This window comes from Microtus pennsylvanicus, chromosome X (assembly GCF_037038515.1).
Source record: "Microtus pennsylvanicus isolate mMicPen1 chromosome X, mMicPen1.hap1, whole genome shotgun sequence".
NCBI lineage: Eukaryota > Metazoa > Chordata > Mammalia > Rodentia > Cricetidae > Microtus > Microtus pennsylvanicus.
The window spans coordinates 134631284-134656037 of record NC_134601.1 but is presented as its reverse complement, the minus strand read 5'-3'; the positions used below and the strand labels follow the sequence as shown (position 1 = coordinate 134656037).

The window sequence follows — 24754 nt, the reverse complement described above, 5'->3', positions numbered from 1 at the left end:
ACTTTAATGAAGTCTCCACAGATAGATCGGCTTCTTACTTGCTTAGCATGCTAATCAATTCAGCTCCAGTAGACTGTATTCAGTATTTCATAATTTCCAACATGTAAAACCTATAGCAGAAAGTATATTTCTTCTAATTCTTCTAATTATCATAGCCTAGCAAAGTTTGTCTAGACTGTAATAGAGGTCAAATGGATGAAGTAGTTTAGGTCAGTTTTTAACAGCTCATCATAAAATTCTTTGCACATGAAAGTCCACTAACGAAGCAAGACTAAGCTCCTCACCGGTAATTATGATGATGGAAAATTTCCCCACGGGTGATCTGGTGGTACCATTAATATTGATCATTAATAGGTCAGTTAACATTGTACAGTCTTTAACATGTAACACATAGTCTATAGCAAGGGTTCTCAGCCTTTGGGGTTGAAAGACCCTTTCATGGAGGTCACTTAAGATCATCAGAAAACACAAATATTTACATTACAATTTATAATAGTAGCAAAATTACATCTGTGAATTAGCAAGGAAAATAATTTTGCAGTTGGGAGTCACCACAACATGAGGAACTGTATCAAAGGGGTGCAGCATTAGGAAGATTGAGAACCACTGGTCTGGAACTTCAGGTGGTGAAGACTAGACTTAGCAGTTTATATCTAGCATAAACAGAGATAGTCAAAAGGTCTTCATTTTATAGGAGAAACTGTGCTTAGATCAGTTACAACACAAGAACAAGTTCCGCTCCCTCACTGTATATGAATCGAAAAATTTTCCAATTTCATCGTAGGAAATAACTTTGGGCAAAATTGTTCTTTCCCTTCAAATGATACCTGGGAAGATAATCCTTCTTTTGTGATCAACCAAACTGAGTTCCCTTATTGGCATTCAGCTGTTACCCACTGGCACAGGCACAGCAGTTGACAACTTTTGTGAATGCTTGTTTATCATAGTATCTGGTAAACATTATCATAATCTTCATTGGAACCCTCCTTTCCTCATGCCTTTCCTTGCCCACAATTCTCTTTATAAGGAATGCAAGGCTCCTGAGCCTTGTACAAGTATTCACTCTGACTGGTCAGTGTCTCCTTACTACCAGCTCCTAAATACATTAAATATCACTCCTTGCTAGGTTACTGAAGAAGAAAATATAGTCATCAACAACCTCTGCACTTTTCTGACAGCTGAACAGAAGTCAGTTGCTGAGCTTAGCATAAATATTTATGAAACTCAGAAGATGCCTTTTATCTAAGGAAATACAGTTTAGGCTATATTGAAACAGATCAATCAGTGAGATTCAGGCTGTCTGAATGTCTTTTGATTCTTCCTCCAAAATACTGAACCACTCTGCTCACTACACATCCTGCTGCTACCTTCCTGTTTCCTGTTTCCATGCCCCCTTTAATAGCTGCAGTATGGCAAAGGCTTCCAAAAGGGTCTGTAGGCTTCGCTTACTTCCCTCAGCTGTTTCTCAGCAGCTCCCTCCTGAGATCCTGCCTAAACAAATGCTAAGCCATGTTGCTCTGCTATATGAGCCCTACAGCAGCATGCTGGCCTTTTCGGTCTTCCTTTAGTAAACTGGGCATGCCTATCTCTGGTTCTTTGTGCTGGCAGCTCCTCATGAAGTGTCCAGATATTTTACAAACTATTTGAGCCAGGGTATTATTAAATTATTAAAAATGGATCAGCCTTCTTTCTATGTGTTGAACATTGATTTGGTCTGTCTGGAGGATACTTTGCCAGCCCCAGACATTTGCATGGCTGATTCTTTCACTTATTTTAAATCTTTGTTTGTCCAGGACCTTTCAGGAGGTTTCACTTCACTAAATTATGGCTGAATCAAAGTACTAAAGTATATATATATATATATATATATATATATATATATATATATATAATGATTTCTTAACTATATATTCCAGAAACATGGGATTTCTTGCTTAATAAAAAGTTCTAGAGTGGGCAGTGGTGGCGTGCGCCTTTAGCGAGGCAGGGGCAGGAAGATATCTGTGAGTTCGAGGCCAGTCTGGTCTACAAGAGCTAGTTCCAGGACAGGCTCCAAAGCTACAGAGAAACCTTGTCTTGAAAACATCCCCCAAAAGTCTAATAGATGGTAATGTTTTCCAAGAGTGACTTCAAATAGAATAGTGGGTAAAAGAAAGTATTACTCCCAAATGCTTTGTGCCTTTTCTTCCTTAAAGGAAAATAATGTGATACAAACAATAATTTCTCATTTAGCATATTTATATATAATAGCAATTTAAGCATTTATTATGTGTTTGACCTGTCATTTTAATAGATGTAAAGAAAGAAAATTATAAAATCACTCCAAGGTTTTACTTTTCCTGTAGAGAAACAGCTAATTTATAAATATGTCCTCGGAGAAGTAATGTGAAAGTTTCCTATTTCTTTAAATTGCACAGCCATTTAAGGATGGGCCACATAACAGCACGTTTCAAACCTGTCTTGCCCTTTTGTCCTCACTTTGGATTTCTGGCGCAAAGCTACGGATACAGTCCATTCAACAGTATGAAAAGAGAGAATTCAAACGAGTCATGGGTGGTGGCAAAGCAAGTCCTGGAGACTGGATGTCTCTTCACAGTTGTATACTCACTCTACTGCTGATGGAGGTCACACTACGAACACTTGGGGCTGGTGACCTCTGGGTGGCTGGGGTTCCACCATTGCTGTAGCTGTTTGTCGGTGTTCCTCGTCCTGCCTCCTGGTCAATGAGATCTGGTGAAGCGGTACTTCTCCTATACAAAAGGATAAGGCACATTTGAACTTTGACAGCAGTCTAAGATGCCAGCCCAGAAATGTTGATGAGGAAAATGATGAGGAATGTAAACCACACCACTCTGACTAGGGCCGGCCACACTGGAGCTGCTCAGTAGCGTTCGTGGTGCCTTCCTCAAAGACCTGCAGGAATTCACTAGGTCCTGTGTCCACATCCCAACTTGTCTAATTCCAATGTCATTTAACTGAGCTTCACCCTACCTTTCCAACTTTATTTCCCTGTTTTCATCAGTACTCTAAGTCATTCATAATTCTCAAATGACAAAATTTACAGGCACATCTAAGTCATATGCTCTCACCATCCTCATCTTTTTTTTATTCTTTGTCCATGAGAACCCTCCTCTCCTTTCAGTACAGAAGTTCTGCCTTCCCCATCAGATCTTTCTTGACAAGCACAGACCTTGTTTTTCTTGCTCTGTTCACTTACAGGTTTTGACTGACTGTTCCCTCTTGCTACAGAGTGTATTGTTTAGTGTCTTAAGTCCTGTACATATGTGCAAGTTTTTGACATCTGACTAAGAATCTTGAAAAACCTTCTATATAGCATCCTTTTGATAGCACGGAGCAGGTTTGGCCTCCTCTCTCTAGAGGTAACTCCATATTTCAGAACTATGGATATAGCTCAAAGTAGTTGTTCACTGCTTGCTGATCCTGACAAAATAACACATTTGCTGTTTCAATTGTTTGAAGCAATTTGGAGTTCTAAGTTTTAGAACAATTTCCCTGAACCACTGCATTTTGACAGCAGTTAATCAATCTGCACTTTTCTACATGCGTTCATCTCAGACACCGACCCAGTGATGTGTCATGTCCATAGATGATCAATTCTCAGAACAATATTCTAAATAAGTACATCTCCATAATGTTTTTTGGGGGGAATCACCTTTAAAAGTGTCTCTTCAAAAAGAGCTCAAGAAAGTAAAAAAGAATTCATATGAATATTTGTGCTTCCTGTGTTGAAGGCCTTCCAACACCCAAGTGGCTTTGCCAAATTTCCCAAGATGGTTTCAAAAGGGCTGAATGCAAAGTCCTATTTACTGTAGATTCTCTGGCAGCATCTGGTTAATCAGAATAATGACATTTAACAGGTTCACCTGTAGTAAGAAAAATCTTTTTGTGATCCTAAGTCAACTACTGGAAATTATTGTTGCCAACAGCATTAGCTGAAGATGACACAGACTTTCCTATTTGTCCATGACATTTACTGTGAGTGTCAAAAATATTTCCTTTTGCTTGATCATACCGAGAAAAGGTTAAATCTAAAGAGGCACAGACTTTTAAATGCTTAGCTGCCAAGTGTTTTAGATGCTATTTAAAATAGGATATAAGTTCATGGTCCTTTGCCACTTAAGTAGGAAGATTATGATGGCATCTACATTAAATTTAGAGAAGTTTGAAATCCATTTTTGATGTTGCCATGATTTAAGTATGTATTAGAGACCATTGGCAACAAATGTTCAGGCTCATGTGGCTAAGGGGAAACTGGAAAGAAGGAGACCCAGTAGACAGGGTCTGTGGGGCTTAGTTATGTTAGGTTATGGGAAGACACATTTTGGAGATTAGAAAAGTTTTGTCTAACTTAGTTTATGAAATATACTTTGAACAGCCTACGTGTTTGTTATCTCTAATTCCGTGATGCCCCCAAATATTGACAATGCCTTTTGAGATATGTGCATTTCTCGACAGAGGAGCCAAGGATAAGACAGATACTATAAATTGCCTTGCCTTTCTGAGCTTACGTAATGCTCTCCCAGGAATGGTATCTAGGAAATAATTTTCCAGCGTTCTCCCTTTCTAGACTGATAATGTTGAGCTTGCACCACATGGTCAAATGATTATGTCCAGAAGGCAGCATTAGAGCCACTAACACTGAGACCAAGGTATAAAGCATGGTACCACACAGAATGCAGGGTATTCCTACCGAAGCATATAAGCCCTTTTTAAAGTTCTTTTAATTATTTTAAATCTGAAATGAATTCATAAGAAAATGAGAAATAAAAATTATAACTAGAAAATAAGATAAGTCTGATACATGAGGAAGAAATACCAAACTCTAAAAAGAAAAGAGAAAAAGGCTAAATGCAGTTCTCTTCTAGTCTTTGGTGTTCCCAAATGCTACATCTTAAAACTTTATGTGAGCTAAGCCTTGACCCCCTGTGGTATATCTGAAACATCACATTGGATATCCTGACCATGTGATCTAGAAATAAATATATTAAACCCCCCTGTCTGATTCCAATACACAGAAAAAGCTGGAAAATATTGTGCTAAACTGCTCAGTAAGTTCATTAGTCTCAGACATGCATCTGCCTACACTCATTCTTTCCCATGTACTACCATGATTCCTGCTTAGTATAGTGCTCACATGGAAAGTGCTGAGCTGCCCTCACGGTGACTGTCTTAGATAAAGATACATTTTCTGGTTTAGTGAGTGACTGTGAGATACTAAGTGTTCCCTTATAATAATTTTGTGGCTAGCAAGATGAAAATAATTTCTCATTTTTAGATTGATGATAAAAACAAAAGAAGAATAGTATCTTGTGATACATAAATACTATAATTCATATTTAAATATCAATAAAGTTATTTCATTTTCTAGACTTATCTCATTTAATGTTGTTGGAAAGCAGGCATACCCTTTCATTCATGTATTGTCTGTACTTCTTTCTTTCTCCAACAGAATTGAAAAGTTGAGGTGGAGAATTTATAGGCCATAAGGCCAAACATTAGCTTGAATATACATACTCATTCACAGATATGAATATCTATATTTAAAAATCAAACTATTTGGAAAGGCTAACACATTCCAAAGGAAAAAGTTGTAAATGCGTTATAAATACAGACTTTATGCATTTCCTGATGATAATATGACTGAATCCGTATTTTCCTACATGTTCTATCATTTATCCTCACTTTAATACTTAAAGAATTCTTTATTCATAAGCTCTCAATTGTCTGACAATTTTGCTTTAGGCTGTTTATGACCATTTGTGGCTTTGGTTTCAAATCCCTTGTTTCCATTAAAGAGAGATCTCTTTACCCAATAGAAGTTAAAATAGAAAAAGAAAGAATTAGTAGATCTGGATGCAAGGACAATAGTGGCACAAAGCTTATGAGAATAACCAAATAATAACTAATTTGACATAAGGTCCACTCCACAAGATGGAACTCATCGCTGACACTGCTTGGGTGACCAAGAACTAGAGACTAGATAGTCCAGGGACCTAGAGTAAAAGCAAATACTACCAGTATTTCATGTTGTCAGTTGCCATCTACCTGGTTTTTGATGCAGTCTCGCATTGGCACTTGAACTCACCAAGTAGTAACCTGACTGTGGGTACAAGCATGTACCTCATTTTCCCAACCATTTTAAAGGTAGAACACTATCCCCAACACTCATAGGTAAATTTATGGAATAAAATTTGCAGGCTTTTAGAGATACAGCACACATAAAAACAATTTTAAAGCTTGTTTTCTTTTTTGAAGGAGTTTGCTGAGTAAATTATAGTGTTTCATTTAAAGGAAAAAAGTCAAATAAACTAGTGTTGACTATGTACATGATCTTGACTGCAAACTAGAATAATCCCACCATGCTATAGAATACTACCATGAAGAAGATACTGCCTACCTGAAATCTCAGTTGCAAAGAGATTAAAAATTCTATATAGTACATGAAAATAATATTACTTCTAATAAAAGTAGAGATAGTATTAAATCATGGGATGGATTTAATAAACTTACTTTCACCAAATATACATACGGAAAACAGAATTTTTGAATAGTGAAGGTACCTAATATGACCTATTTCTAGTAGACATGGAAAATAGAAAAGTGAAGCATAGAATGAGAATGAGCAATTAAAAGTAAAAGGATAATCTTAGTGTGTGTATAGGGGACCGAAGTGGAAGAAAGAACCACAAAATAGGTGAGTATGATGATGTGCAAAGGCTCATGGCAAGAATGCTTGCCATACCCTTCAGCAACATGGAAGAAATTCTGCCTAGAAATACAGCTCCATCTTCTACCAACTTCTACTAAACAGCACATTTCAGGCTCAGTGTTCTACATTTTTATATAATGTTAAGAGGACATTGCTAGTGTCCCACCTAAACCCTCACATCCTATTACTAGTTCTATGTAGTGATATTTCATTTGTATTGTAATAAATAAAGCTTGCTTGAAGATCAGAAAGTAAAACAGCCTCATTGATTAGTCTTACAGACCAGGCAGTGATGGCATACCCATTTAATCCCAGTAGCCACACAGTTTGCCATAGAAACTGGGCAGTAGTGGTGCATGCCTTTAAAGCCCTAGAAAGGAATATAAGACGGGAGGAGACAGCTCTCAGACACAGTCTTATTCTGAGATTCCTGGAGACAGGATTGCCATTTTGGACTGAGGTAAGAGCCAGGAGCTAGCTGTTTTGCTTTTCTAAACTTCAGGTTGAACCCCAATTTCTGTCTCTGGGTTTTTATTAATCATGGCACAGTTCTACATAATTCTCCATAGTTTCAAAGAGCATTTCTGATGGTGCTTTGCAATTTATGTCTTTAGGATTTGTCTATTGACACTACAGACAGTTACAGGCCTAGAAATGACTTGGAATTTTTCTCCCTCTCATCCACATGGTAGAAAACTTAGATTAAAATACAAAATTCTAAGTTAAATTTTAATTTTATATAAATAATCAAAATTTATTAAGAATTGGAACCTTCTAAATATTTCACTATGTATACTTACACTAAAAATATTGTTTATCTCAAATTCATGTTTATCTAGATATCTTTTGTCTTTATTTGTTAAGCAAGGAAACCCTATGTGAGGGGATCCACAGAGGCGGAGTTGGATGAGGCTCCTCCAATTGTAAAGGGACAGTTTATATTCCTACAACTGTGGCTAGGCCCTCAGACTCAGTCCTCACCTGAGCTACGTCATTACCTGTCTTTCCCCTTCTCTGTTCTGTATCTCCTAATGCCTTCTTGTCTTTTTTTCTCAGAATCAGTTGATTGAGGGGCTAGAGAGATAGCTCAATGGTTAAGAGCACTGACCACTCTTGTAAAGGACATACATTCTTTCCCCAGAACCCGTGTGGCAGCTCACAATAATCTGTAACTCTAGCTCCAGGCACATGTGTGGCCCACAGACATACATGCAAGCGAAACACCCATATACATAAAATACATTTTTTAAAAAAATAAGTTGTTTGGTTGATAAATTTCTTACATGAATTCTTGTCTGAAGGTCTGTTTCTGCTGGAGCACAACAACCATTCACTAGAACTTAGAAGGAATTTGGAATAGCTGCTTTTAGTGGCATCCCATTGATTAACTACAGTTTACATTTACAACCTTTAAAAAATGCCTTTTGTTTTGTATGTCCAGTCTCTAGCAACTAGTGCATAGCAATTTGTTATGCTCACCTCAGAGGCTGCTATGCCTTTCGTATCCTGTTTATATTTCTCCAGTTTTGAAACTACTGACAATAAATAAATCAACTAGGCATCTGATAAAACATCATTTCCACTCATATATGATATGAGTTTTTTAAAAGGATGCCTTAGCCCAGCTGCTCCAGGAAAAAACTAATGAACCATGAAGAAATATGCTTTATCAAGAAGAATAGAGAATAATTGCTTAGCTGGGTCAGGTCATTGATGAAAGAAATGGACATCTCACAATCTCTTTAGATGATAGTTAAAAAAAAAGATAGTCCCCTCCACTTTTTAAGCAATCACTTGGAATGAAGTGTTGCCCTAATGTGAGTCATCCCCAAGGTCAATAAATGTTCCAGGGAAAGGACAGCTTGCTCTCCTGATCTCTTGAGTATCTTCATTTTCTTGATAGGAAATCCTTGCTCTTGACATGCTAAAGCCGAATAACTCTGATGCCAATATTTGGATTGCCTATAAACTATTTCAGATATTCACAACTTAAAAGATAAAGTCTTCTTTGGCAACATAAAGGAGCCATCTGGAAGAGGTTGTGGGGACAAGTGGGGAATGAATATGATCAATATACATTGTGTGAATGCATACAATTTCCAAAGAATAAATATAAATATTTTTAAAGTCTAATTACAGACTGTCTTACAGTTTATAATTACAAGAAAGTCTTGTGTCAAAACACTAGTATATGATGAAACATGCCCATATGGCATAACTGCTTTATAATTATTCATGCCCAGCAACAGAGCAGACAAAAGAAACAAATCCAGGCAGAGTGATTCTGGAATAACAGTTAAAACACCTTGATGATCATGGGGAGAAAGCCCCTCATTCTTGATGAGTCAGTATAAGGTAAATAATTCAAAATAGCATAATTTAATTTTCCTCAATAGGCCCGGGATCCTTTATTTTCTTTAAACAAGGAACTCAGTCTTTCCTCTTCTTACATGGTACCCTTCTTAATGTTAGCCCAAAGTGGAAAACAGTCTGATTGGGCTGGAGAGATGGCCCAGGGTTGATTTCCTGAACCCACATGGCAGCTCACGATCACCTGTCACTCCAGGCCCAGGAGATCCGATGTCCTCTTTTATGGGCATCAGGTATGCATTCAGTGCACAAACATATATCCAACATAACATCCATGCACACAATAATAAAAATTAAATCTATTAAAAAAATGAAAGCAAAATGGCTCAGCAACAGGGTCCCAAAGAGGCTAAGAAAAATAGACCTACACTAATTTAGGTACAATATCATTTTGAGTAACTTTCATATCTACTCAGAGCCAAGGAAGCAAAAAGAAAGACCAAATGTTTCTTTTTTTTTCTTTTTGAATTTCTGAGATATGGCCTCACCATGTAGCCACAGCTGTCCCGTTACTCATTATGCAGTCCAGGCTGAAACTCACAACAGTCCTGCTTTATCATCCTGAAAACTGAGTTAACAGGCAATACCATGACTGATTGAGGTTTTGAAGAAAAAAAGATATAATGAAGGCAGCATAGAAGAGAAGTCAAACTATCCACAAACCCAGAGAGGCTAGGTATCAAGGAGGGCTCAAGGAAGGATGCTCGGATCTCTCTGGGAAGAATTTCATGGGTGGGCTGGTGGAGGGTGGGAAGAGGAACTGTTGTGGAATACAAGTTTAATATGTGTTACATTCATTTATGCTATAGAATATTTGTTTAATGATGCAAAGATGTGTTGTATTTTTATGGTGCATTTGTTTGACTCTGTAAGGCTATGTTACTTTGCCTGTCTAAAACACCTGATTGGTCTAATAAAGAGCTGAACATTCAATAACTAGGTAGGAGAGAGAAATAGGTGGGGCTTGCAGGCAGAAAGAATAAATAGGAGGAGAAATCTAGGCTGAAGAAAAAAAGGGAGGAGAGAGAAAAGAGGTTCTGCTTTTGTTTCCACAGATGAGAACCTGTGAATTCCTTTCAGGCTAATGTTATTTGATGGAACAAGACCCCCTGAAAGGTCTCCATGAACCCTAAAAATACTTTGCCCAACAAATAGCAGGAAGCTGTTTGGAGAAAACTATGCCCAAATTCCCAAAATGATTACTTATAAATGTTTCCTTTCATTAAAGGAGGATATGATATACAAATAAATGTTTTGCATTGGTATAGATCTTGATCTATTGATACAAATTTAAGGTCAATGTTGTTACACTATATATATATATATATATGCAAGAACAGAAATAAATATATTATATATTAAATATATAAATATATATTATATATGTTATATTATAATATATATAAATATATATTATTTCTGCTCTTGTTTAAGGTATTGTGTTTGTGCAGCTCATTTAAAAATGGGCTCATAGGAAATCACAGAGACTGAACCAGCAACCAGGAAGCCTGCAGGGCTGCATCGGACTGACCTAGATCCTCTGCATATATGTGATAGTTGTGTAGCTTGGTCTAAATAGAAACTGAGGAAGAGTAGACTGGGGATGCAGAGAGGAAGTAGGGGGTACTTGGAGGAGAAGAGAGAGGGGAAACTGTCATTAGAATATAAATAAATACATAGAAGGGAAATGAAGTAAAACTATTTTTTATTGCTTTTATTGAGCTATATGTTTTCCTCTGCTCCCCTCCCTGCCTCTCCCCTCCCCTTCAACCTTCTTCCATGGTCCTTATGCTCCCAATTTACTCAGGAGATATTGTCTTTTCCTACTTCCCATGTAGATTAGATCTATGTATGAATCTCTTAGGGTCCTCATTGTTGTCTAGGTTCCCTGGGATTGCAATTTGTAGGCTGGTTTTCTTTGCTTTATGTTTAAAAAACACTTATGATTGAGTACATGTGATAATTGTCTCTCTGGGTCTGGGTTACCTCACTAAATAAAATGTTTTCTAACTCCATCCATTTGCTTGCCTGAAAATTTCAAGATGTCATTCTTTTTCTCTGCTGTATAGTACTCCATTGTATAAATGTACCACACTTTCCTTATCCATTCTTTGGTCGAGGGGCATTTAGGTTGTTTCCAGGTTCTGGCTATGACAAACAATGGTGCTATGAATATAGTTGAGCATATGTCTTTGTGGTACGATTGAGCATCCTTTGGATATATACCCAAAAGTGGTATTGCTAAGTCTTGAGGAAGTTGTTTCCTAAACAAAACTAGTTCAAGTGCAAAGATGCTTTGCTTGCATTTTAATCACACAGGGGTTCTTTAATGTTACAGAGAATATATCTACATTATTGAAAAATTTGAAAATTCTGAATGTAACACTGATCCTCTGAGAGAAGATAATAAATTATTTTTTCCTATAGTTTTTCTCTACAGTCTTATAAAAAGTGATATGTAGAAGAATTCTAGAGAAAAATGAAACCCATATAAACAGATATCGTTAATAAAAATACTAATAATCAAAACAATGTCTTCTCTGGGGACATATATAGTTCTGGATTTGTATACTAGACTCCAACATGCAAGATCCTGTGTTCCATGCTCAGTACCACAATGAGAAAAAAGGGCCAGGTGTTATAAGAAAAATGAAATTCTGCTTGTAGAACCTAAACAGAAAAGAATAGAAATACTAGCAGAATTGCAGCCACCTGAGCAATAAAAAAACAAAATGGAATTAGCATGTGGACAAATCAATGAACCGTGAGAGCAGATAATTTTTCCTTACTTTTAGCTTTGATAGTAATGAAAATAAGGCCTGGCATATGCCAAAACAAGCTAGAAAATCAAATGTTATTAGAAGTGACTATGCTCTTGGCTATCCTGATGAGTGTTGACACTATGCACAATAGATTCTCACTTGACCCGTCTGGAAATCAGTTAGAGGCAGTGAAACAAGAAATAAATGGAATTACAAGAAAATTCCCCAGAGCAACACAAAAATGATGAAATTATTAATAGTTTTTGAAAGCTGCAAAGAATGGATATGACACTTAGAGGGTTTTATTTTATAAGTTGAAACAGAAAAAGACCAAACAATCAATGAAAGAATTATCTGCCATGTACACCTGTATTTGAACTTAGAATCCCAACTCTCCAAACATAAGGCTGCAGCCTTTCACATTACAAAAACAATGCTTCTCATGGCTGTAAATCAAGAGGAAAGGTTTTCTATAACAACTGCAAAACATCTTCTTGTCTTTTGTATTATATGTTAGACACTCTCTGTGTGCCGGTCCTTTACAGATACATAGACTCCCTATGTGGGTAGAAGGTTATCAACCTGATTTCCAGGCTGCCCACTGCTCAATTTGTGGCTTACCTGTCTGATCCAGAGGCTGACTTGAAACTCTGAAGTGTATGACTGTCTAAGTCCAAGCTATAGCTCCTCCCACTTTCAGGTTTTGGAGTTCTGATTTCTCCTCTGGTTGCTGATCTGAACTTGCTCAGAAGAAATCTGAAAATCAACATATGAATTCAAGAGCAAGATAAGAAAACTCTTATCATTATACCCATAGACTAAAGCATCCGTCCACCCCCATTAGGGAATCTTCTAATTGAAGTAAATGGTAATTAATACAGACTCACAACTGGGAAAGCAAAGGAAACGTGAGACTGCAGAATGCTTAGGTTGAAAGGGAACATATATACTGCCTCTTCAGGCTCAGGCATTGTTGCAGAAGAGGGGACAGAAAGATTGAAAGGCCTAGAGATGTTGGACAACTGCAAGGAAGCATTATCTTCTGGTCACAGAATGATAGCAACACATATGAACACACAGTGTTTGTGACAGCATGCAAAAAACCCACATATGCAAGTCAAAGCCAGTCAAAAATGCCAGTGTGCAAAGGAGAACTGTGTGCTAAATTCCTATCCATACCCATGCAGCAACTGCCAATCTCTACAGAGAAGGAGAGTCAGGCTTCTCTAAGAATGTAGCCCCTGATACAAGTCAGTTGTACTCAAGTGGAAGACCGCATAGCCAAGACTGTTTAGATATTACAAATAGGTCTTGGTAGGTTAAAAAAAGTAAAGGAGGGGATATAGAGACAATCTAGCAGTTAAAATTACTAACTGTTCTTCTGGAGGACCCAAGCTCAACTCTCAGCACCCATACAGTGACTCACAACAGTGTATAACTCCAGTTACACTGATACCTGACATCCTCTTCTGGCAATCTTGGGCACCACACACTCATATTGCATAGACATTCATGGAGGCAAAGCACCTATACACATTGTATGTATATATAATATGCATAATATAATTTCCAGTGTAGCTCAATGATAGAGAACATGTTTCGTAAGAACTAAGACCAGGGTTTGAATAGTAAAAATAATTTATATTACTTTTGCCAATAAATGATTGTTCAATAAAAGACCATGACTGAGGAGTTTTGGGTAGTGGGGTGCCAGGGCCTCTAGTTCCCCAGTAAGCATACTACTGCCGAGTCTCTGCCCCTGCTTAGCAAAAGACTGCTTAGTTTGGAAACTCATCAGTGGCAGCTGAGATGGAGAAGCATATTCCAGGCTGGGATTCTTTGCAAGCAGGCTGGGAATAGGGAATTGCATAGAAAGGAGCTGAGTCTCTGGGACGAACGAAGGTGGCAACTTAGAGCAGACACGATTAGAGTTGGGACTACCTTTCTAATCAGTGGAACCCAGAACAGCTCTGGGGAATAAAAGAATATGCTATGTTCTTACTAAGCATGCTCTGTATCACTGAGCGTCACTAGGAATGGCACAGCTTTTAAATTATTTATTAGCTCTTGGACAGCTTCGTACAATGTGTCTTGATTATATTCACTCTAGCAACTTGACACCCATCCACCCTTCCTTCACCCATTTACCCACTTTGTGTTGTCTCCCTCTTTCTCGCTAGTTCTCTTTAGTGTGTGTGTGTGCTATGTGTGTGTGTGTGTGTACTATGTGTGTGTGTGTGTGCTATGTGTGTGTGCTATGTGTGTGTGTGCTATGTGTGTGTGTGCTATGTGTGTGTGCTATGTGTGTGTGCTATGTGTGTGTGTGCTATGTGTGTGTGTGTGCCATGTGTGTGTGTGCCATGTGTGTGTGCGCTATGTGTGTGTGTGCTGTGTGTGTGTGCTATGTGTGTGTGTGTGCTATGTGTGTGTGTGCTATGTGTGTGTGTGTTTGGTATGTGTGTGTATGGTATGTGTGTGTGTGTGGCATGGGTGTGTGTGTGCTGTGTGTGTGTGTGCTATGTGTGTGTGTGCCATGTGTGTGTGTGCGCTATGTGTGTGTGCTGTGTGTGTGCTATGTGTGTGTGTGCTATGTGTGTGTGTGTGGTATGTGTGTGTGGCATGTGTGTGTGTGTGGTGTGTGTGTGTGTGTCATGTGTGTGTGGTATGTGTGTGTGCTGTGTGTGTGTGTGTGCTGTGTGTGTGTGCTGTGTGTGTGCTATGTGTGTGTGTGCTATGTGTGTGTGAGCTATGTATGTGTGTGCCATGTGTGTGTGTGCTGTGTGTGTGCTATGTGTGTGTGTGGTATGTGTGTGGCATGTGTGTGTGGTGTGTGTGTGTGTCATGTGTGTGTGGTATGTGTGTGCTGTGTGTGTGTGTGCTGTGAGTGTGTGCTGCTTGTGTGCTGTGTGGGTGTGCTATGTCTGTGTGTGTGTGGTATGTGTGTGTGTGCCATGTGTGTGTGTGCGCTATGTGTGTGTTCCGTGTGTGTGTGCTATGTGTGTGTGTGCCATGTGTGTGTGTTATGTGTGTCTGTGTGGCATGTATGTGTGTGGTGTGTATGTGGTATGTGTGTGTGTGTGGCATGTGTCTGTGTGCCATATGTGTGTGTGCCATGTGTGTGTGTGCTATGTGTGTGTGAGTGCCATATGTGTGTGTGCGCTATGTGTGTGTGTGTGCCATGTGTGTGTGTGCTATGTGTGTGTGTGCTATGTGTGTGTGTGCCATGTGTGTGTGCTATGTGTGTGTGTGCCATGAGTGTGTGTGCTATGTGTGTGTGTGTGTGGTATGTGTGTGTGTGTGGTATGTGTGTGGGGTATGTGTGTGTGTGGCAAGTATGTGTGTAGTGCGGTTATGTGTGTCATGTGTGTGTGTGCTATGTGTGTGTGTGTGTGCTATGTGTATGTGTGCCATGTGTGTGTGTGCGCTATGTGTGTGTGTGCTGTGTGTGTGTGCTTTGTGTGTGTGTGGTATGTGTGTGTGTGGCATGTGTGTTTGTGGTGTGTGTGTGTGTGCCATGTGTGTGTGTGTGGTATGTGTGTGCTGTGTGTGTGCGTGTATGCTGTGTGTGTGTGTGGTATGTGTGTGGGGGGGCGTGTGTGTGTGTGGTGTGTGTGTGCTATGTGTGTGTGTGCTATGTGTGTGTGTGGCATGTGTGTGTGCTATGTGTATGTTTGTGCTATTTGTGTATGTGCCATGTGTGTGTGTGTGCTATGTGTGTGAGTGTGCCATGTGAGTGTGAGCTATGTGTGTGTGTGTGCCGTGTGTGTGCTATGTGTGTGTGTGTGCCATGTGTGTGTTTGCTATGTATGTTTGTGTGTGCCATGTGTGTGTGTGCACTATGTGTATGTGTGTGCCATGTGTGTGTGTGCCATGTGTGTGTGTGCGCTATGTGTGTGTGTGCCATGTGTGTGTGTGTGGCATGTGTGTGTGTGGCATGTGTGTGTGGTATGTGTGTGTGTGGTATGTGTGTGTGTGGTGAGTGTGTGGTATGTGTGTGTATGTGCCATGTCTGTGTGTGCGCTATGTGTGTGTGTGCTGTGTGTGTGCTATGTGTGTGTGGTATGTGTGTGTGTGGCATGTGTGTGTGTGGTGAGTGTGTGCTATGTGTGTGTGTGCCATGGGTGTGTGTGCTTTGTGTGTGTGAGTGGCGTGTGTGTGTGGTGTGTGTGTATGTGTGTGTGTGTGGCATGTGTCTGTGTGCCATGTGTGTGTGTGCTATGTGTGTGTGTGCTATGAGTGTGTGTGTGTGGTATGTGTGTATGTGGTATGCGTGTGTGTCATATGGGTGTATGTGTGCTATGTGTTTGTGTGTGCCACGTGTGTGTGCACTATGTGTATGTGTGTGCCATGTGTGTGTGTGCCATGTGTGTGTGCGCGCTATGCGTGTGTGTGTGCCATGTGTGTGTGTGCGCTATGTGTGTGTGTGCTGTTTGTGTGTGCTATGTGTGTGTGTGTGCTGTGTGTGTGTGCTGTGTGTGTGTGGTATGTGTGTGTGTGGCATGTGGGTGTGTGTGCTATGTGTGTGTGCTATGTGTGTGTGTGTCCTATGTGTGTGTGTGCCATGTGTGTGTGTGCTATGTGTGTGTATGCTATGTGTGTGTGTGGTATGTGTGTGTGTGGTATGTGTGTGTGTGGCATGTGTGTGTGTCATGTGTGTGTGCTATGTGTATGTGTGCCATGTGTGTGTGTGCCATGTGTGTTTGTGTGTGGCATGTGTGTGTGTGCTATGTGTATGTGTGTGCTATTTGTGTATGTGCCATGTGTGTGTGGGTGCTACGTGTGTGTGTGCTGTGTGTGTGTGCTATGTGTGTGTGTGCTATGTGTGTCTGTGTGCTAGTGTGTGTGGTATGTGTGTGTGTGCCATGTGTGTTTGTGTGTGGTGTGTGTGTGTGTCATGTGTGTCTGTGCTATGTGTGTGTGTGCTATGTGTGTGTGTGCTATGTGTGTGTGTGGTATGTGTTTGTGTGCCATGTGTGTGTGTGCTATGTGTGTGTGCCATGTGTGTGTGTGCTATGTGTGTGTGTCCCACGTGGGTGTGTGCCATGTGTGTGTGTGCTATGTGTGTGTGTCCCATGAGTGTGTGTCCCACGTGTGTGTGTGCTATGTGTGTGTGTGCTATGTGTGTGTGTGTGGTATGTGTGTGTGTGTGGTATGTGTGTGTGTGTGGTATGTGTGTGTGGTATGTGTGTGTGGCATGTGTGTGTGTAGTGCGGTTGTGTGTGTCATATGTGTGTGTGCTATGTGTGTGTGTGTGCTATGTGTATGTGTGCCATTGTGTGTGTGCGCTATGTGTCTGTGTGCTGTGTGTGTGTGCATTGTGTGTGTGTGGTATGTGTGTGTGTGGCATGTGTGTTTGTGGTGTGTGTGTGTGTCATGTGTGTGTGGTATGTGTGTGTGTACTATGTGTGTGTGCCATGTGTGTGTCCGCTATGTGTGTGTGTCATATGTGTGTGTGTGGTGTGTGTCATGTGTGTGTGCTATGTGTGTGTGTGTGCGATATGTGTGTGTGTGTGCTGTGTGTGTGTTCTATGTGTGTGTGTGCTATGTGTGTGTGTGCAATGTGTGTGTTTGTGGTATGTGTGTGTGGCATGGGTGTGTGTGTGCCATGTGTGTGTGTGCGCTATTTGTGTGTGTGCCATGTGTGTGTGTGAGCTATGTGTGTGTGTTCCGTGTGTGTGTGCTATGTGTGTGTGTGCCATGTGTGTGTGTGCTATGTGTGTGTGTGCTATGTGTGTGTGTGTGCTATGTGTGTGTGTTCTATGTGTGTGTGTGTGTGTGGTATGTGTGTGTGCTATGTGTGTGTGTGGCATGTTTCTGTGTGCCATGTGTGTGTGCTATGTGTGTGTGTGCCATATGTGTGTGTGCGCTATGTGTGTGTGTGCCGTGTGTGTGTGTGCTATGTGTGTGTGTGAGTGCTATGTGTGTGTGTGTACCATGTGTGTGTGCTATGTGTGTGTGCCATGTGTGTGTGTGTGGTATGTGTGTGTGTGCTATGTGTGTGTGTGTGCTATGTGTGTGTGTGTGGCATGTGTGTGTGTAGTGCGTTTGTCTGTGTCATGTGTGTGTGTCCTATGTGTGTGTGCGCGCTATGTGTGAGTGTGTGTGCCGTGTGTGTGTTATGTGTGTGTGTGCCATGTGTGTGTGTGCTATTTGTGTGTGTGTGTGTGGCTTGTGTGTGTGTTTGTGGTGTGTGTGTATGGTATGTGTGTGTGGTATGTGTGTGTGTGTGGCATGTGTGTGTGTGCTATGTGTGTGTGTGCTATATGTGTGTGCTATGTGTGTGTGCCATGTTTGTGTGAGCCATGTGTGTGTGCTATGTGTGTGTGTGTGTGCCATGTGCGTGTGTGTGGTATGTGTGTGTGGCATGGGTGTGTGTGTGCCATGTGTGTGTGTGCAATGTGTCTCTGTGTGCCATGTGTGTGTGTGCGCTATGAGTGTGTGTTCCATGTGTGTGTGTGCCATGTGTGTGTGCTATGTGTGTGTGTGGCATGTGTGTGCTATGTGTGTGTGTGGCATGTGTGTGTGTGGTGTGTGTGTGTGTCATGTGTTTGTGGTATGTGTGTGTGCTGTGTGTGTGTGCTGTGTGTGTGTGTGTGCTGTGTGCTCTGTGTGTGATATGGGTGTGTGTGCTATGTGTGTGTGTGTGGTATGTGTGTGTGTGTGGCATTTGGGTGTGTGTGCTATGTGTGTGTGCTATGTGTGTGTGCCATGTGTGTGTGTGAGCTATGTGTGTGTGTTCCGTGTGTGTGTGCTATGTGTGTGTGTGCCATGTGTGTGTGTGCTATGTGTGTGTGTGCTATGTGTGTGTGTGTGCTATGTGTGTGTGTTCTATGTGTGTGTGTGTGTGTGGTATGTGTGTGTGCTATGTGTGTGTGTGGCATGTTTCTGTGTGCCATGTGTGTGTGCTATGTGTGTGTGTGCCATATGTGTGTGTGCGCTATGTGTGTGTGTGCCGTGTGTGTGTGTGCTATGTGTGTGTGTGAGTGCTATGTGTGTGTGTGTACCATGTGTGTGTGCTATGTGTGTGTGCCATGTGTGTGTGTGTGGTATGTGTGTGTGTGCTATGTGTGTGTGTGTGCTATGTGTGTGTGTGTGGCATGTGTGTGTGTAGTGCGTTTGTCTGTGTCATGTGTGTGTGTCCTATGTGTGTGTGCGCGCTATGTGTGAGTGTGTGTGCCGTGTGTGTGTTATGTGTGTGTGTGCCATGTGTGTGTGTGCTATTTGTGTGTGTGTGTGTGGCTTGTGTGTGTGTTTGTGGTGTGTGTGTATGGTATGTGTGTGTGGTATGTGTGTGTGTGTGGCATGTGTGTGTGTGCTATGTGTGTGTGTGCTATATGTGTGTGCTATGTGTGTGTGCCATGTTTGTGTGAGCCATGTGTGTGTGCTATGTGTGTGTGTGTGTGCCATGTGCGTGTGTGTGGTATGTGTGTGTGGCATGGGTGTGTGTGTGCCATGTGTGTGTGTGCAATGTGTCTCTGTGTGCCATGTGTGTGTGTGCGCTATGAGTGTGTGTTCCATGTGTGTGTGTGCCATGTGTGTGTGCTATGTGTGTGTGTGGCATGTGTGTGCTATGTGTGTGTGTGGCATGTGTGTGTGTGGTGTGTGTGTGTGTCATGTGTTTGTGGTATGTGTGTGTGCTGTGTGTGTGTGCTGTGTGTGTGTGTGTGCTGTGTGCTCTGTGTGTGATATGGGTGTGTGTGCTATGTGTGTGTGTGTGGTATGTGTGTGTGTGTGGCATTTGGGTGTGTGTGCTATGTGTGTGTGCTATGTGTGTGTGCCATGTGTGTGTGTGCCATGTGTGTTGTGTCCCATGTGTGTGTTTGTGGCATGTGTGTGTGCCATGTGTGTGTGTGCTATGTGTGTATGCCATGTGTGTTTGTGTGTGGCATGTGTGTGTGCTATGTTTATGTGTGTGCTATTTGTATATGTGCCATGTGTCTGTGGGTGCTACGTGTGTGTGTGCTATGTGTGTCTGTGTGCTAGTGTGTGTGTGTGGTATGTGTGTGTGTGCCATGTGTGTTTGTGTGTGGTGTGTGTGTGTGTGTCATGTGTGTGTGTGCTATGTGTGTGTGTGCTATGTGTGTGTGTCCCACGTGGGTGTGTGCCACGTGTGTGTGTGCCATGTGTGTGTGTGCCACGTGTGTGTGTGCTATGTGTGTGTCCCATGTGTGTGTGTGCCACGTGTGTGTGTGCTATGTGTGTGTGTGCTATGTGTGTGTGTGTGGTATGTGTGTGTGTGTGGTATGTGTGTGTGTGTGGTATGTGTGTGTGGTATGTGTGTGTGGCATGTGTGTGTGTAGTGCGGTTGTGTGTGTCATATGTGTGTGTGCTATGTGTGTGTGTGTGCTATGTGTATGTGTGCCATTGTGTGTGTGCGCTATGTGTGTGTGTGCTGTGTGTGTGTGTGCATTGTGTGTGTGTGTTATGTGTGTGTGTGGAATGTGTGTTTGTGGTGTGTGTGTGTGTGTCATGTGTGCGTGGTTTGTGTGTGTGTGCCAAGTGTGTGTGTGCCATGTGTGTGTCTGCTATGTGTGTGTGTGGTGTGTGTGTGTGTCATGTGTGTGTGCTATGTGTGTGTGTGTGCTATCTGTGTGTGTGCCATGTGTGTGTGTGGTATGTGTGTGTGTGTGCGATATGTGTGTGTGTGTGCTGTGTGTGTGTTCTATGTGTGTGTGTGCTATGTGTGTGTGTGCCGTGTGTGTGCCATGTGTGTGTGTGTGGTATGTGTGTGTGGCATGGGTGTGTGTGTGCCATGTGTGTGTGTGCGCTATTTGTGTGTGTGTGCCATGTGTGTGTGTGCGCTATGTGTGTGTGTTCCGTGTGTGTGTGCTATGTGTGTGTGTGTGCCATGTGTGTGTGCTATGTGTGTGTGTGTGGTATGTGTGTGTGTGTGTGGTATGTGTGTGTGTGTGGTATGTGTGTGTGTGTGGTATGTGTGTGTGTGTGGTATGTGTGTGTGGTATGTGTGTGTGGCATGTGTGTGTGTACTGCGGTTGTGTGTGTCATATGTGTGTGTGCTATGTGTATGTGTGCCATTGTGTGTGTGCGCTATGTGTGTGTGTGCTGTGTGTGTGTGTGCATTGTGTGTGTGTGTGTTGTGTGTGTGGAATGTGTGTTTGTGGTGTGTGTGTGGTATGTGTGTGCTATGTGTGTGTGTGCCAAGTGTGTGTGTGGCATGTGTGTGTCTGCTATGTGTGTGTGTGGTGTGTGTGTGTGTCATGTGTGTGTGCTATGTGTGTGTGTGTGCTATCTGTGTGTGTGCCATGTGTGTGTGTGGTATGTATGTGTGTGCGATATATGTGTGTGTGTGTGCTGTGTGTGTGTTCTATGTGTGTGTGTGCTATGTGTGTGTGTGCCATGTGTGTGTGTGGTATGTGTGTGTGGCATGGGTGTGTGTGTGCCATGTTTGTGTGTGCGCTATTTGTGTGTGTGTGCCGTGTGTGTGTGCGCTATGTGTGTGTGTTCCGTGTGTGTGTGCTATGTGTGTGTGTGCCATGTGTGTGTGCTATGTGTGTGTGTTCTATGTGTGTGTGTGTGCTATGTGTGTGTGTGTGGCATGTTTCTGTGTGCCATATGTGTGTGTGCGCTATGTGTGTGTGTGCCGTGCGTGTGTGTGCTATGTGTGTGTGTGCCGTGTGTGTGTGTGTGTACCATGTGTGTGTGTGCTATGTGTGTGTGCCATGTGTGTGTGCTATGTGTGTGTGTGCTATGTGTGTGTGTGTGCTATGTGTGTGTGTGGTATGTGTGTGTGCTATGTGTGTGTGTGTGTGGCATGTGTGTGTGTAGTGCGTTTGTCTGTGTCATGTGTGTGTGTCCTATGTGTGTGTGTGCGCTATGTGTGAGTGTGTGTGCCGTGTGTGTGTTATGTGTGTGTGTGCCATGTGTGTGTGTGCTATTTGTGTGTGTGTGTGTGGCTTGTGTGTGTGTTTGTGGTGTGTGTGTATGGTATGTGTGTGTGGTATGTGTGTGTCTGTGGCATGTGTGTGTGTGTGCTATGTGTGTGTGTGCTATATGTGTGTGCTATGTGTGTGTGCCATGTGTGTGTGAGCCATGTGTGTGTGCTATGTGTGTGTGTGTGTGCCATGTGTGTGTGTGCTATGTGTGTGTGTGCTATGTGTGTGTCCCATGTGTGTGTGTGCCATGTGTGTGTGTGCTATGTGTGTGTGTGCTATGTGTGTGTGTGTGGTATGTGTGTGTGTGTGGTATGTGTGTGTGTGTGGTATGTGTGTGTGGTATGTGTGTGTGGCATGTGCGTGTGTAGTGCGGTTGTGTGTGTCATATGTGTGTGTGCTATGTGTGTGTGTGTGTGCTATGTGTATGTGTGCCATTGTGTGTGTGCGCTATGTGTGTGTGTGCTGTGTGTGTGTATGCATTGTGTGTGTGTTATGTGTGTGTGTGGAATGTGTGTTTGTGGTGTGTGTGTGTGTGTCATGTGTGTGTGGCATGTGTGTGTGTGTGCTATGTGTGTGTGTGCCATGTGTGTGTGTGCCATGTGTGTGTCTGCTATGTGTGTGTGTGGTGTGTGTGTGTGTCATGTGTGTGTGCTATGTGTGTGTGTGTGCTATCTGTGTGTGTGCCATGTGTGTGTGTGGTATGTGTGTGTGTGCGATATGTGTGTGTGTGTGCTGTGTGTGTGTTCTATGTGTGTGTGTGCTATGTGTGTGTGTGCCATGTGTGTGTGTGTGGTATGTGTGTGTGGCATGGGTGTGTGTGTGCCATGTGTGTGTGTGCGCTATTTGTGTGTGTGCCATGTTTGTGTGTGCGCTATGTGTGTGTGTTCCGTGTGTGTGTGCTATGTGTGTGTGTGTGCCATGTGTGTGTGCTATGTGTGTGTGTTCTATGTGTGTGTGTGTGTGTGCTGTGTGTGTATGTGCCATGTGTGTGTGTGAGCCATGTGTGTGGGCTATGTGTGTGTGTGTGTGGTATGTGTGTGTGGTATGTGTGTGTGGCATGTGTGTGTGTAGTGCGGTTGTGTGTGTCATATGTGTGTGTGCTATGTGTGTGTGTGTGTGCTATGTGTATGTGTGCCATTGTGTGTGTGCGCTATGTGTGTGTGTGCTGTGTGTGTGTGCATTGTGTGTGTGTGGTATGTATGTGTGTGGCATGTGTGTTTGTGGTGTGTGTGTGTGTCATGTGTGTGTGGTATGTGTGTGTGTGCTATGTGTGTGTGTGCCATGTGTGTGTCTGCCATGTGTGTGTGTGTCATATGTGTGTGTGTGGTGTGTGTGTGTGTCATGTGTGTGTGCTATGTGTGTGTGTGTGCTATCTGTGTGTGTGCCATGTGTGTGTGTGGTATGTGTGTGTGTGTGCGATATGTGTGTGTGTGTGCTGTGTGTGTGTTCTATGTGTGTGTGTGCTATGTGTGTGTGTGCCATGTGTGTGTGTGTGGTATGTGTGTGTGGCATGGGTGTGTGTGTGCCATGTGTGTGTGTGCGCTATTTGTGTGTGTGTGCCATGTGTGTGTGCGCTATGTGTGTGTGTTCCGTGTGTGTGTGCTATGTGTGTGTGTGTGCCATGTGTGTGTGCTATGTGTGTGTGTTCTATGTGTGTGTGTGTGTGTGGTATGTGTGTGCTATGTGTGTGTGTGGCATGTTTCTGTGTGCCATGTGTGTGTGCTATGTGTGTGTGTGCCATATGTGTGTGCGCTATGTGTGTGTGTGCCGTGTGTGTGTGTGCTATGTGTGTGTGAGTGCTATGTGTGTGTGTGTACCATGTGTGTGTGCCATGTGTGTGTGCCATGTGTGTGTGTGCTATGTGTGTGTGTGCTATGTGTGTGTGTGTGCTATGTGTGTGTGTGTGGCATGTGTGTGTGTAGTGCGTTTGTCTGTGTCATGTGTGTGTGTCCTATGTGTGTGTGTGCGCTATGTGTGAGTGTGTGTGCCGTGTGTGTGTTATGTGTGTGTGTGCCATGTGTGTGTGTGCTATTTGTGTGTGTGTGTGTGTGGCTTGTGTGTGTGTTTGTGGTGTGTGTGTATGGTATGTGTGTGTGGTATGTGTGTGTGTGTGGCATGTGTGTGTGTGTGTGGCTTGTGTGTGTGTTTGTGGTGTGTGTGTATGGTATGTGTGTGTGGTATGTGTGTGTGTGTGGCATGTGTGTGTGTGCTATGTGTGTGTGTGCTATATGTGTGTGCTATGTGTGTGTGCCATGTTTGTGTGAGCCATGTGTGTGTGCTATGTGTGTGTGTGTGTGCCATGTGCGTGTGTGTGGTATGTGTGTGTGGCATGGGTGTGTGTGTGCCATGTGTGTGTGTGCAATGTGTCTCTGTGTGCCATGTGTGTGTGTGCGCTATGTGTGTGTGTTCCATGTGTGTGTGTGCCATGTGTGTGTGCTATGTGTGTGTGTGGCATGTGAGTGCTATGTGTGTGTGTGGTATGTGTGTGTGTGGCATGTGTGTGTGGTGTTTGTGTGTGTCATGTGTGTGTGTGCAATGTGTCTCTGTGTGCCATATGTGTGTGTGCGCTATGTGTGTGTGCCGTGTGTGTGTGTTGTATGTGTGTGTGTGTGTGTGTGTGTGTGTACCATGTGTGTGTGTGCTATGTGTGTGTGCCATGTGTGTGTGTGTGCTATGTGTGTGTGTGCTATGTGTGTGTGTGTGCTATGTGTGTGTGTGGTATGTGTGTGTGCTATGTGTGTGTGTGGTATGTGTGTGTGCTATGTGTGTGTGTGTGTGGCATGTGTGTGTGTAGTGCGTTTGTCTGTGTCATGTGTGTGTGTCCTATGTGTGTGTGTGTGCTATGTGTGAGTGTGTGTGCCGTGTGTGTGTTATGTTTGTGTGTGTCATGTGTGTGTGTGCTATTTGTGTGTGTGTGTGGCTTGTGTGTGTGTTTGTGGTGTGTGTATGGTATGTGTGTGTGGTATGTGTGTGTCTGTGGCATGTGTGTGTGTGTGCTA

General features: G+C 42.5%; 1 protein-coding gene across 4 annotated transcripts in view; it reads right to left on the bottom strand.

Moving 5' to 3' along the window:
- Sytl5 (synaptotagmin like 5) overlaps window positions 1–24754 on the bottom strand; it is a 382433-nt gene that overhangs the window by 49163 nt on the left and 308516 nt on the right. For 3 of the 4 annotated variants that reach the window (XM_075957599.1, XM_075957600.1, XM_075957602.1), the window contains 2 exons: window positions 12484–12618; window positions 2609–2750 (listed from right to left, as the gene is read on the bottom strand). In XM_075957599.1, coding sequence (XP_075813714.1) covers window positions 2609–2750; window positions 12484–12618 — 277 coding nt within the window. The remainder of the gene's footprint in view (window positions 1–2608; window positions 2751–12483; window positions 12619–24754) is intronic. The other variant, XM_075957601.1, reaches the window with a different exon arrangement.